The sequence below is a fragment of the Anser brachyrhynchus genome, assembly GCF_964034855.1.
Source record: "Anser brachyrhynchus genome assembly, chromosome: Z".
Taxonomy (NCBI): domain Eukaryota; kingdom Metazoa; phylum Chordata; class Aves; order Anseriformes; family Anatidae; genus Anser; species Anser brachyrhynchus.
In genome coordinates this window covers 20683579-20696953 of record NC_137697.1, presented here as the reverse complement: position 1 = coordinate 20696953, position 13375 = coordinate 20683579, and the positions used below count along the sequence as shown (strand labels likewise).

General features: G+C 52.7%; 1 protein-coding gene across 1 annotated transcript; it reads right to left on the bottom strand.

The window, feature by feature from the left end:
* Positions 1 to 1714: 1714 nt before the first annotated feature.
* On the bottom strand, positions 1715 to 8202 carry OTP (orthopedia homeobox). The gene is made up of 3 exons (XM_080574285.1): positions 7974 to 8202; positions 6625 to 7034; positions 1715 to 2563 (listed from the first exon to the last, which is right to left on the bottom strand). The coding sequence occupies exons 1-3, from the start codon at positions 8008 to 8010 to the stop codon at positions 2033 to 2035; spliced, it is 978 nt and encodes a 325-aa protein (XP_080430411.1). The 5' UTR covers positions 8011 to 8202; the 3' UTR covers positions 1715 to 2032.
* Positions 8203 to 13375: the final 5173 nt, after the last annotated feature.

Sequence of the window (13375 nt, the reverse complement as noted above, 5' to 3'; positions counted from 1 at the left end):
CCCGTCTCATCCCATCCCGTCCCATCCCCTTCCCGTCCCTTCCCCGTCCCGTCCCATCCCCACCCGTCCCGTGCCTGCCACCCGCTCCCGCTTTTCCTGCGCCTCGCTTCGCAGCGGAACTTTCCATCTCTTGCAGTGGAGAGGCCAGTTACGCAGAAAGATTAACAAAAGTTTATTAATCATGAAGTATTAAAATTGTGATAGATGAAACGCTTCAATGCAAAATTCAAGCAAGCAAACCATCCCCAAAGGTATGACAAAGGAATCTGTGATTCCGAAGGCAAGAAATCTTGTCTTTTTCTTTTCTTTTTCTCTTTTCTTTTCCTCTTTTTTTTTTCCTTTTTGCCTGCGGTTCAAAACACCTCTCATATCTCACACGCCACACCAAAATCCATAATTCTTCATATCACATACTGAAAATGATTTTATTTATCCATTTACATTAACTTGATATAAACTTGTCCGGAAAAGTCAAATGATATGCTTTATATTAGCTCAAACATTTATTATGAAACGCAAAATTCAATAAATTAGCACAGACAATAAGTTAAAACATAGCACGAATCGACCAGCATGTAACAAGAATGCTTCATCTACACAAAACATCCTATTTCACATTGTTTGCTCATTCCTCCAGCGGCCCTGCCCTGCGGCGGGGTGACCGGCACATGCAGGCGGGCGGGCCGCGGGGCCGGCACGGGCGGGGCGGGGGCCGCGGCCGCGGCGGGCGCCTCCGCCGGCGGCAGCGGAAGATGCAGGAGGGACAATAGCAGCAGGAACGTAAATAAATGCATAAATAAACGTGGGGCAGATTGGCAACTCAACTGTCACGAAATCAAAGGTCCGAAAAAGGGAAGTGCTCTTGCTTTTTTTTTTTTCCTTTTTTTTTTTTTCCGCGTATTCTACGATTACAAAAAAGAAAAACTAACAAAAAAAAAAGAAACAAAACATTATGTTTTTTATCCCCTTCTCTCTCACTTTCGTTTATAAATGCAATCAAAATGGATTTGATTTCCCTCGGGCTTTTTCCTACCGCTCCGCGCACCCGCCCAGCCACCCCCGACGGCGCTGCCGGGCCGGGCGCCGCCCGGCCCTTCCCTCGCCGCGGACGGGGCCGGCGGGAGATCGCTACTCTTGAGAAATAAACCGAACCCAAAACCAAATCGCATTTGTTTGCAAGGCCGCTCGGACGGCCGGCGGGTCGTGGCGATGGGGCGGGGGCGGGAGGCAGGGCTGGGAGCGGGGTGCCCCCGGCCGCCGGAGAGAGGCGGCCGTCGGGGGGCGAGGAGGGGGCACGGGGAGGGTTGGGGTGGGGTAGGGTGGGGTGGGGTGGGGTGGGGGGTGCTCGGCCCGCAAACCAGTCCGTTGGCGTCTGATTTCAGATCCTGAGTCGACTCCCTGGTGAGTCAGGTGGGGGAAGGCGGGGGCCTGCCGGGGCGGGGGCCGGGGCCGGGGCTGGGGACGGAGCCGGAGACAGGGCTCCGGGACGGGGATAGGGACGGGCGCGGGGGCAGGGGTGGGGAGGGTGACACGGACGGGGATAGGGATAGGGATTGGGTTGGGGACGGGGATGGGGATAGGGATGGGGATGGGGACGGGGACGGGGACGGGGACGGGGATGGGGGTGGAGGTGGGGGTGGAGGTGGGGGTGGGGATGGGGATGGGGACGGGTATTGGGGTGGGGACGGATCCGGGGACGGGGATGGGGATTGGGTTGGAGATGGGAATGGAGATTGGGTTGGGGATGGGGTTAGGGATGGGAACGGGGACGGGTATTGGGATGGGGAAGGAACCGGGGACGGGGATGGGGATTGGGTTGGGGATGGGGATGGGAACGGGGACTGGTATTGGGATGGGGACGGATCCGGGGACGGGGATGGGGACTGGGTTGGGGATGAGGACGGGGATGGGGATGGGGATGCGGATAGGGATGGGGACGGGGACAGGGACAAGGACGGGAAAGGATCCGGGGGAGGGCGAGGCGGGGTCGCAGGTCGGGGGCGGCAGCGGCGGCGCGGGGCGGCGGCGGCCATTAGGTGAAGCTCATGGAGACTGTGTGCTCTAGTGCTTTGCGGCGGAGGGAGGCGATGCTGGTTCCCCGCCACACGTCGCTGCTGTCCGGGGAGCTGCAGAGCTGCGGCGAGCCCGTCACGTTGCTGGGGCCCGGCAGGGAGGCGGGCACCATGCCGGGGAAGGCGGGCTGGTAGAGGTGCGACTGCAGCCCGGCGCCGTTGGAGCCGGCCAGGCTGTTGGAGAGCCCCATGGAGTTGGGCGGCGGCCCGGCCGCCAGGCTGCACTGGGACAGGGACTGCGCCATGGCCTGCTGCCTGCCCAGCGCCGGCGGCAGCGGCAGCTGCGACACCCCCGGCATGGCGGCGGCGGCCCAGCGGGTGTCGTTGGCGTGGAAGGAGCAGAGGCTGTCGCCCATGGCGGCGGCGGCGGCGGCGGCGGCCGAGGGGAACTGCGGCAGCCCCGGCGTGGGCAGCAGCGTGCCCGGGGCGCGGAAGACGTTGGTGGTCTTCTTGCGCTTCTTCCACTTGGCCCGACGGTTCTGGAACCAGACCTGTCGGGGACACGGGAAGGGAGGGGGACACAAGGGGGAACAGGGCAGCGACAGCTCCGTTAGCGACACCCGCCCCGACGGGGCGCACCCGGCGCGGCGCTAGGGGGCGCGGAGCCCCCGCACCCCGCCGCCGGCTCCGAGGCCGGGACGGGGGTGCTGGGAGCGGGGTCGGGGTGCCTGCCAGCCCCGCCGGGAGGCCTCCCAGCCCCTCGGGTTCCGCCGGGGTCACCACCCTCCGCGGAGGCGCGGTTCGGAGGAAGGAGGCTTCTGGCAGCCTCCCCCGGCTCTCCGCCCGCTCCTCTCCCCGCTGTCCCCTCTCGCCCTCCCGGGGCCTGTCCCCGGTCGCTGTCGCAGCCTGCGTGGGCCCAGCCCCACGGGCTGCCCCGCCACGGGTTGGCTGATGAAGCTGCCGGGATTTTGGGGAGCGCCAGGGCTCAACGCCCCCGTCCCGGGAGCGAGCTGCCTGCAGCCTCCTCGCTCGGGAGGAGGCGAGGCACGGGGAGACGTGCCCGGCCTCCCCCCGAAAGAGAAAATAATAACAACAGTGATGCCAAACGGAAATAAACGACGGGGCCACGGCTCCCGCCCTGGCGTGGAAGAGCTTCGGCGCCCTGGGAGGCGACCCCCGGCCGGCAGCGGGGGGGGACCCCGGCCGAGCCCCCCCGGGCGCAGCCGCTTGGTTTTGGTTGTTTTAGCACAAGGGGGTTTGGTGTGAGCGGGTGCTTTGCTCGGGGCAGTGATGGTTTTGTGGGTCGCGCTGCACCGTTACCGAGAGCAGCGGGATGCTTGTTACGGGGGGGAGGGGGGAAATGAAAAATAAAAAAGGAGTCCGCTTGAAATCCGGAGGAGCGCTACTGTCCCCCGACCTGCTGGAGTTTCTCGTTTAATGCTAGATACCTGCGCTGAGAAATACCCGCGCCCATTAGCGGGAATGAGCAGCTGTTAAGGAACTAAATGTTATATGAATAATCGAAAAATCGTGTTCAATTATGTTTTAGGGTTAATAGTTAAATTGCGGCTACAAAATCTTTTATGTTTCATGGTTTACTGGTGTTGTAAAGAATCTCCATCAGGTCTGATCGCCTCAGTTCATAGCTATACTGCATATGCTTTTAAAATGTGAATGTTTCCAGTTGAAAACTAGTGCATGACAGATTAAAATGCAGAGAAAACCTGGGGGAGATTTTGAAAATGCACACATGACAACTCTAGAAATATATTAACCACGAGCATTTGGCAACTTTGGACTCCTTTTAAAATGCAACTAGCACCTGAAAATTGTTAATACAACAGTGACAATCTAATGGACGTTGGAATCTAAAAATCTACCTTGATGATATCCACTGTTACAGTAATATAGACATACTGTAAATGTATTTTAAAATATATAACCCGTTTAATTCCCCAGCTATAAATGTGTTAGAAACAGAGAGAGAAGGGGAGAGAATATCACTTTTCCTCTTTTTTGTTTTCTTTTCCTTTTTTTTTTCTTTTCTTTTTTTTTTTTTTTTCTTTCCAGGAGCCAAAGCTTTATGAAGATCTCATTGGAATCCAGCGGATGATTAATGTGAAGATTTGGTAGGAAATCTGGAGAGCTGTATTAAAGCTCAGATCTCAGGTTCATTTCGATCAGCCAGCCGTGAACTCTGGGCCGAATTCATTACACTTTAATAGTGCTGGGAGAGGAAGAAAATGCAATTTCTCATTCCATTAGAAAACTAGAAAATACTCTCAGCTTGTCCCCTATTAAGATGTGGCAGGTGACGGGACCATTGTGGGGGACACGGTCAATGGAATTACAGCACATTATTTTTGTTCGTATAAAATATTGAAAGGCAAGCCTGACTGTGCAGAAGTTATTTCACTGATTTGGTTTTTATGTAAATAAAATATTGAAAGTTAATTAATCCGTGCTAGAGACTAATGATTATGCTTATTATATTGCATTTGATCGCGTAATTTGCATGATTCTCGCATTGCTGCTTAATAAGCCATTCCAGGTTATAAATAATTCTGAAATTGGTTTCTAATAATGGCATGCTATAAAAAGAATGGTTTTATTACACCAGCCTGAAAAGCAGAGCAATATCAGACATGGAATTGGACTCCCGTTTAAGCACCAGCCGCTTTAATAATTATTTAAATGTATCATATACATTAAATACAGATCTAAGACGAGGGAAGAGGTAATTTATCCTAGCATCTAAAACCCTTAAAAACATATACAGCCGCTATAAATTAACTATTTAGATCACTTCTTAATCAGCATGGAGCCCTCGTACTGCAAGGAATGTGTAGGCAATCTGTTAACTATAAAGAAAACTATAAAGTACTCGTATAAGAACATAAACCAATTACTATTTAATTTAAATTTGGTCAAGGAGCAGTGATACAGTAGATTGTGAAGTAAATACATTTTACATAAATTATTTTGCACTAGATTACATAATGTTAATCATTCTGAAGTGTTAATTAAGAAGGTTGTGTTGATCTGATTACTTTTTAAACTACAGAACATTATTGTAAAAAATATTTAAATTGCCACTCTATTAAACTGTTTTTATCAGCAGTCTCGAGCTATTATCATCGGTTTAAGATTATGCTGAGACCATTAAAACACTTTGTCTTTCTTCCTACGAATTTCTTTGATGTGCTGTTAGAAAATAACTATTTCCATTTTATATTTTATATTTTACTTCATTTACCACACTCCTAATATTGAAATTGGTATCATTAACCTTTGGGAAACCCAATAAAGTTTAATAGACCTCGTTTTCTTTTTTTTTTTTTTTTTCGCAGAGTCAGTTGTCCAATTATATTTTATTTGTGAATCTAATTTCTTTCTTAATTTAAACTAATTACAGTCCCGTGTACGCTGGGTCAAATTGTTTTACTTTTTAAAAGCAGACGTGCATTTGCTGTCACATTCGGGAACGGGGGCAGTTTCTGCTGAGGCATTTCTGTCAGCGTGCCTGTGTTTAGCCGAGGAGCCCGGGCTCGCCGAGGGGGATTTTGAGCTCCGGCTCCGGCAAAGCGCGGCGGCGCTGCCGGTGCGCGGCTCCGAGCGCATCCCCAGCGCATCTTTGTGCGCGTTTCCGTGCCTCGGGCGAGGCTCAAGGCGGGCAGCCGCTAAATCAGCCCGCAAATCTCGCGCCTGAGTGGTCTGGCAGCGAGATCCATCTCTCCCTTCCCCAAATTTCTCCCCAATCTGCGGGGCTAAACGGTCTCTTACGTGTGCATCCCTGCGTGCATGCGCGTGTTCGTGTAAGCACGGGCTTTAGGCATGACGGAGGAAATACACCCCGGTGGGAAATGCACCCTACTCGCTTCCCCGCCGTACCTGACACCAAAAGCGGGGCTGGACTCCGATTCCGGACACAACCGCGCGGATGCAGGTGCCCTCTCCCCGCAGCCCCGCTGCCCGCAGCCCCTCCGGGGAGCGGCGGCGCCGCCAGGACCCCGGACAGCAGCCCCGGGGGGGGCGGACGGGGAACGGGAACGGGAGCAGGAGCGCAGCCTCGCCTCCGCCAGGCACCGGCACCGGCAAACCGGGGCGATGCCCTGGCTCTGCGGGCTCGCCCCTTACCGCGGACCTGCCGCAGAGACCTGCCTCCCCCCCCCCCGCTGTCTCCTGCCCCGCTCCGAGCCCACGCGTGGGCTGCGGGGAGGGGGCGGCTCCACTCGCGCCCCGCTTGGGACCACGGCGATGCGGGTGGGTGCAGGGGGGCGAGGGGGCGCCCCGGGGTGCAGAGCCCCCGGCGCCGCCACCCTTGGGCAGGGACAGCTCTGGTTTCGCGTGCGGAAAGGGGCGGGAGTCAGCGCGGTTCGAGGTTTTCTGCCCAAACTGTTGCGTTTAGAGGCAGCTTTCCTCGACCGAGATTTGGGGGAGACCCCCACACACCCTCCTGTCCCCCCCCCTCCTGCCTGGAGCCACCCCCGGCGTCGCCGGGTGCCTTTGGGGAAGGGACCAGCGGGGGCGGGCGTTGCGAGGAGGGGTTGGGGTTGGTTGGTTGTTTTTTTTGGGGGGGGGGGGGGGAAGGAGGGGGGGGGGCTGTTCGTACCTGCACCCGGGACTCGGTGAGGCCGATGCGCAAGGCCAGCTCCTCCCGCATGAAGATGTCCGGGTAGTGGGTCTTGGCGAAGCTCCTCTCCAGCTCGTTGAGCTGCGCCGGCGTGAAGCGGGTGCGGTGCCGCTTCTGCTTCTGCTGCCCCTGCTGCTGCCCAGCCTGGCTGGGGTTCTGGCCGCCCTGCTGGCCTTGCTGCTTGTCGGGGTCTTTGGCGCTGACGGCTAAGGAGCTGGGGTTGGATCCCACCGTGGTGATGTCCTCCCCCGGCAGCAGGGTGGTCCCTTCCACCGTGTCCGAGTTGGGGGCCATATCTCCCGGGTGTCCCCCCGGATCCGAGCCCCCTACGCCCAGCCGACACTTCACCGCCTCCCGGTGTCCCAGCAGCTCGGCCGCATCTTTCATCCCTGCAGAAGCAAACAAGCCGTGGTCACTCCCCTGCAGCCGGGCGGGCGGCCTCGGGCTCAGCCCCGCAGGTGTCCGTCGGAGCCGCTTTCCAGCGCGCCGAGCCGGCGAGGGGCATACAGCCCCAGCCCCAGCCCCAGCCCCCGGCCCGGCGCGACTCGGAGCGGGGGAGAGAAAACTTTAGGGCGAGCCTCCCCTCATCCCCCTTAAATAACCAGCTCCCCGCCGGGCCTCCCCTAACGCGACGAAGGGAGGGGAGCGGGGGGAGGGCAAGTTTTACCGGGCTCGGCTTGGGGCTTTCCAAGCTGGCGGAAGAAAGGAAGGGGCAGAGGGAAAGAAATGAGACCCCCGCCGCCCCGCTGCCGGCAGCTTCACCTCCCCGACAGATGTGCCGGGACGTCGGTCAGCCTGGCCACCTTTCCCCTCTCCTCCCTCCACTCCTCCAAACCAGCGCATGAATAACCATAAGTAGGTAGATAAATATATTTCTTTTTTTTTTTCCCTCTCTCTCCTATTTTTTTTTAAAGAAAGAAAAGAGAGAAGAATGCGAGCAGGCAAGCAGGAAAAGGCCACCCCGAACTCCTTCGTAAATACCATCAAGCTCATCCGTCTTAAAATAATAATACTCATCATAATCGCAATAATGTATAGGTATGTGTATAAAAACAGGGAAAAAGAAATTAAATGATCCACAACTCTCTGTAGATCTACGCACTCCGTAGGTGTCCCTCTCTCTCCCTTTTTTTTTTTTTTTTAAAGACGATGTTAAATCAAATTAAACTTTAATACAGTACAATTACTTTTAAAGGAATTAGCCCATTTAGATCGCATTAAGGTAAAATAAGGAACAAATTGTCAATTTCCTGCCCCAGCTTCCTCCCCGCTCGCCGCCGCCGCCGGTGCAGCCGCCGCGGGGCGGGGGGGTGCTGGGGGAAACTCACCGAGACGGGCGTCCAGGAGGTCGGCGTGAGACAGCATCGCGCACCGCTCCAGGGCGAAGGCTGTTCCCCCCCAAATTTTAGCGGCCTTAAGTTATTTAAAATAGATATAAGATATAAGATATAAGATATAGATATATACAGATCGCCTAAATGAAAGAAAATTCGGTGTGTGGTTAAAAAGGGGGTCTCTTGCATTATAATGTCCTTTAGAGAGACGGGGAGGTGCTTAACACTTCAATGAACCCGTGAGCAGCTCGGCGCAGGGACCAATCAGGAGGGCAGCCTGCAAATGTCAGCGCCCGGAGCGCCCCGCTCCGCCCGCCCGCCGCCCGCCCGCCGCCGCCCCGGCCTCCCGCCGCCCGGCCCGGCCCGCACCGCGCCGCCGCTCCCTTCCCCTGCTCCGCTCGCCTCCGCCGCCCGCCCTCCCCCTCTCCCCTGCTCCCTTCTCTTCCAAAAGCACACTGGCCACCCCGCTCCCAGCTCCGGGTCACCTCTGATTTATTATTATTATTATTATTACTATTATTTTATACATATTGTCTTTTTTTCTTCTTCTTTTTTCTTTTTTTCTTTAATGCCTCCTCGGAGCGCACCCTCTGCCCCGACCAGGTCTGGCTCCCGGGGGTGTCTCGCAAGCCCCGCGGCACAGGGGGGGATGCAAGCGGGTGGGTGCGGGCGGCCGGGCGGGCAGCGCTGGCCCCGCTCGCCAGTGGGGTCGCGGCGGGGGTCGGGGGCGGCGGGCAGGATCCGTCCCTCGCCCGCCTGGCCCCGACGGCTGCGGGGCGGCGAGGGGAGAGAAACTTCGGCGAGTGCCCCCCGAGCGACCCGGGCCGCGCCGGGGCCCCATGGCCCCCCGGGGCTGCCCGCCAGCCCCTTCCCCGTGTGCTCAGCGCACAAGCACACGGCAGCTCGGTCGAAAGGGAGCCAAACACGGCGCGTCCCAGCAGCCCGGGGAGCGCTGCCCTCCCGGCCGAGATGTGAGAGCCCGTAAGCCTCTTTTTTCGGTTAAAGTTTCCAAGTTCGGCTCGCCTGCAAACTCAATTTAAAGCAGTAAATAAAGTTAAATGCTTTTTATTTTCCTCTTGAATATGTTAAACTACTTGAACAATTTAAAGTGCTTTGCACAAGTGAAGCGAACCATTTCTAATGTTCTGATTTTTCAAAGCCAGCCAACAACAAAGTTTAGATTAGTAATATATTTCTAACCAGAGTAATTTTCAAGATCATTAGGCATTTATGTAATTAGTGCCAAATCTATAAGCTTTTATTACGATTATTAGAGTAAAATCAGTATAAATTTGTACTAATTTACTACTGTTTAGACTTGGCTGTCAAGCCAAGAGGTTCTTATTGTAAATGATAACTGAGGAAATTAAGTGCAAAATTCTGTACCATTTCTGATCCGCTCCTAAACAATCCGTTTCAATTGTATTTGTAGCAGAACATAATGCCCTTTTAAAGTTATTTGACTTGTATTTTTATTTGCAAAACAAGAAATATACCCTCTACCCAGGCACAATGAAAACTGATATTTACTACTTCCAACTTGATTAACATTGATTTTTAATTCAAAAGTGATGCAATTAAGATTATTCATTTAGTGCAAATAAAGCTTCCACCAAAAAGGGAGCCCAGTGAAGTCTGTGTTAAATAATACAGCGCCAATGGCCTTTTTTTCCGCCGTCCAATTGACTTACACAAAACATTGTAAATGCTGCATGCGAACAGATGTAAGAGTGGTTTTGTTTGCAGCTCAGATGTGCAGGGTTTCGGCAGCGACTGAACAAGGAGACAAAGGAACCGGCCGACCGATCTCTAGGGCAGTTTTGCTGCCTTTTTTTTTTTTTTCTTTCCCTCCTCCCTGCTCAGATCTTTGGCTGCATTGATTCAATTCAGCTTTCGAGACGTCGGGCTGTCGCAATGAACCTGGCTGCCCGGGAACGACAGCTAAGAGCAGGGAGAGAGAGACCCAGAGCCGGGCCACAATTTAGCTGGAGAGACAGAGAGAGAGAAAGGTGGAGGTGGGGTGGGAGTTTCGGGATTTCTTTTTGTTCTTTTTTTCTCTCTCTTTTTTTTTTTTTTTTTTTTCGGTTATACGGGGTGGGGGGGCGGCGGCGACGGCTTATTTCTTTTGCTTTATTTTTTTTTTTTCCTTTGCAAATTATTGTCTCCGTGCAGCTCCGGCGGAGGAGGGGAAGCCCCGGCGATGAAAATTCCCGAGAGCCGCCCTCCCAGCCCACTGTCGGGTCGCGGAACCCGCGGAGCGGAGCCCGCGAAGCCCTCGTCGGAGCGGTGCGTGGCCGGGCCGAGCACTCGCCCGGCGGAGAGGCGGCCAGAGGCCGGCGGGGCCCCCGCGGTGCGCGGCCTTTTTCCGCTGCGGCGGTGCTGGCCCTACCGGGGCGCGGGCGCCGCGACTCCGCTGCGGAGTCAGGCGAGCGGTCCGGGCTCGGCCGGGGGCCGTCGGGGGCTCCGTTTTTAGCCGCCGCTGCCGGCAGAAAGAGCCGGGCGGTGCAGGTGCGTGCAGCCTGCTTCTGCGGAGCGCGTTGCGGGCAGCCGCACGGCGTGCGTGTGTATCTATTCCGTGTTGTTGTGTGTTTCAGGTCGATAAATAAATGTGTAATAGTTAATGTGCAGACACATCAGAGTAATAACAATGGGATGAAATCAAAGGATTATCAATCTCTGTTAGTAACTGCTGAATAACAATGTTGCAGTGTGATTGATAGCGCGCTTCATTTTATGACTTTTCTATTGCTCTTGATTTTTATAGCAGTATAAACAAACTAAATCATTTCTTCCAAGACTTCAGAGCACAATCGTCTTAAGGGAAGGGGGGAAATCGGAGAAGGAAGTCTGCAGGAGGGAAAAGAGCGAGCAGGGCTGACACTTAAGCGTGTCAGAGAGAAAATGACAATGGGGTATATGTAAAATACTCTAATCACATTCTGCTTCCGCACACTCTTGTTTTGTCAAGTGCCTGAATTCACCTGGGCAGCGTTGTAGATGTATTTACAAGGATTTTATTCCCCGTCATCTTTCTATTTTCCCAGCGTAGCCAGAAAACTGCCAGTCAAGTCCATTCCCTGTTATAATTTACGGTATTCCCCACATGATCATAGGAACTGAAGTTCCTAACAAGGAAAGGCTTTAGCACAATGGCCCAAAATCTTCAGAGTGACGAGAGTGTCTTCAGAAATCACTTCAGAGCAAAGTAAAAGGATTTTCTATGACGGATCCAGTGATTTTTCCTCAATAAATAGGTTTTAGATTGTTACACACACGTAGAACTGGAACAAAGGGAACTACCAGAAAATATATTGGTTGCCCCTAATAAAATTTATTTAGACAGTTTACTTCTCATAAAAAATAGAGATTGAATTTCGTACAGGAGCGCCTGCCAAGGGGCTTGGCACCGGGAGATCATCTCCTCCCTCGCTTTCCTCTCCTTCCCTTCCGCGAGGCGCTCAGCGGGCCCGATCCCGGGGTCCCGGCTGGGGCCGCCGCCCCCCGCCTCCTGCCCAGGCTGCCCGACCCGCCTGAGTAAGGGCTGCGGGATCGGGGCGGGCCGCCTCGGAAGGCAATATAACCCTAATTCTCCAATGCTGTGACCCTGGAAAAAAAGGGTAGAGAACTTTCCAGCCCCCAGAGCTCTTTCCCTCCCCTCCCAGCTAAACTCAAGCCCTGATTGAATGAGGCTGTAATATAAACAAGTGTATTTAACCAATTCTGCTCTGATTTAGGAACAGAACCTTCTTTTACCAGAATAATTATATTTGGAGCAAGAAACACGATAAAATAAGGTTAAACTGCTAAAGTCAGCGGGGTGGCTTGGCGTAAATGGCTGATCAGGTTTGTAATTTGATATTTTATTTATGTATTTATTGAGCATCCATCCAGTTAAGGCGACTGCTGTATGCAGAGCAATGTAATTGCTTTTTACACTTAGCACACGCTCCCAGCGTTTATCAAATGTAACTTTTGGTTGCCTGGCTTGTTCGCGCTGCTTTTTTGGTATTTCCAGACAGCAGCGCTGAAATATCGGATATTATTATTCACATTCCCGCTCCTCAGTGCTGCATTGTAACATTGTTCGCTTTAATGAGAAGCGCCTCCCTCAATAATTAACGACCTCACATTTCCCTATTTTCTTGCCTGATGAAAAGAATCAATTTTAATTCATTGTAAATTACAGCTATGCTTTTGAGTGTTATTTGCTTACAGAAAACAAATCAAGTGACTTAGGCTCCTGTTTACTTTTCCACATCGGCATAGCCTAAACACAAATGACAAATCAAACTATATCCTTTCGTTAGGCGTAATTTGGAGTTAAGAAATGGAAAAACATAAACACGTGTTTTTATTTCAATCAACCCTCTCGAAAAAATAAAATGACTTATTTGGAAATGAAGGACAAGGTTGCCAGCAGCTACAGATCCCAATTTATTCATTCTAGTCAGAGCTAAATATGATGATCATCGCTGCTTTACGACATTAGGCTGCAAGCAGCATTTTGTAGCTGTAATAAATATACTTCTTTGAAAGCAACTTTATGAAGTTTAAACACATCCGAGGCAAGAACAATCGCAGCTGATATGAAACGCAGCCGTCTGATGTTCGAAAATAGCCTTTCCGAGCACGGCAGGGAAAGCTCGAACCTCTTGTCATCCTTTCTCAAACACGTTTAAGAACACCGTTTTCTTATTTGCTTATTTACCTAAATATCTGTATCTCACTCCGGCTAAGTCAAAGGGAGCATCTCCGATTGTCTCCTCGCTGGCAGGCTGCGGGGAAGCGCTCGACAGCGAAGCGGTTGCTTTAGATTGAAAGGATGGCTTCTATCAATTAATTTTCATCAGAACTATGACAACCAGTCTTTTATGGGGAAAAAGCTATTTTAATATAAGGTACGCCTGACACCCCCACCCCCCAACCCGATCTCCCCCGTCCAAATATAAACTCTCTATACGCAAAAGTCACCTCCCCGTCGCCTTCCAGCTATGTATGTACGTATGTATGTGTGTGTGTGTGTATGGATGGATGGATGTACGTACAGTCTTTTGCCGTAATATTAACTTCAGAAACTTGATGCCGAGCTCAAACATAACGCACGGCATTACTCTGCTTGTTCGGTCAGACACGACTCATCGGGGTTACCCCGAAAGCGAAGGGAACACCAGCACAAAGCACTTTTAAACTACATGTCTGGTCAGGGAAACAGTACGGTCCTAGGAAGACTGTTCCTACTGACATCTGAGGAATGTATCTAACACACTCGCGTATTTTTTAATCCGAATTTTCCCCGAGTGGCTAGATAAATAAAGTCGCCAGGCATAGCAATGGAAGGATATACATCGGGGAGTGACGTGGAGTATTTAACTTTCTCCTTTTTAACACCGTAGTTT

What these genes read in the sequence shown, in the direction of transcription:
- OTP (XM_080574285.1), bottom strand. Translation starts at nt 8,010, where the DNA reads ATGCTGTCTCACGCCGACCTCCTGGACGCCCGTCTCG. An exon ending in CCTCCTGGACGCCCGTCTCG is followed by an intron (nt 7,035 to 7,973) that starts GTGAGTTTCCCC and finishes TTGCTTCTGCAG; the next exon opens with GGATGAAAGATGCGGCCGAG. An exon ending in TCACCGAGTCCCGGGTGCAG is followed by an intron (nt 2,564 to 6,624) that starts GTACGAACAGCC and finishes TGTCCCCGACAG; the next exon opens with GTCTGGTTCCAGAACCGTCG.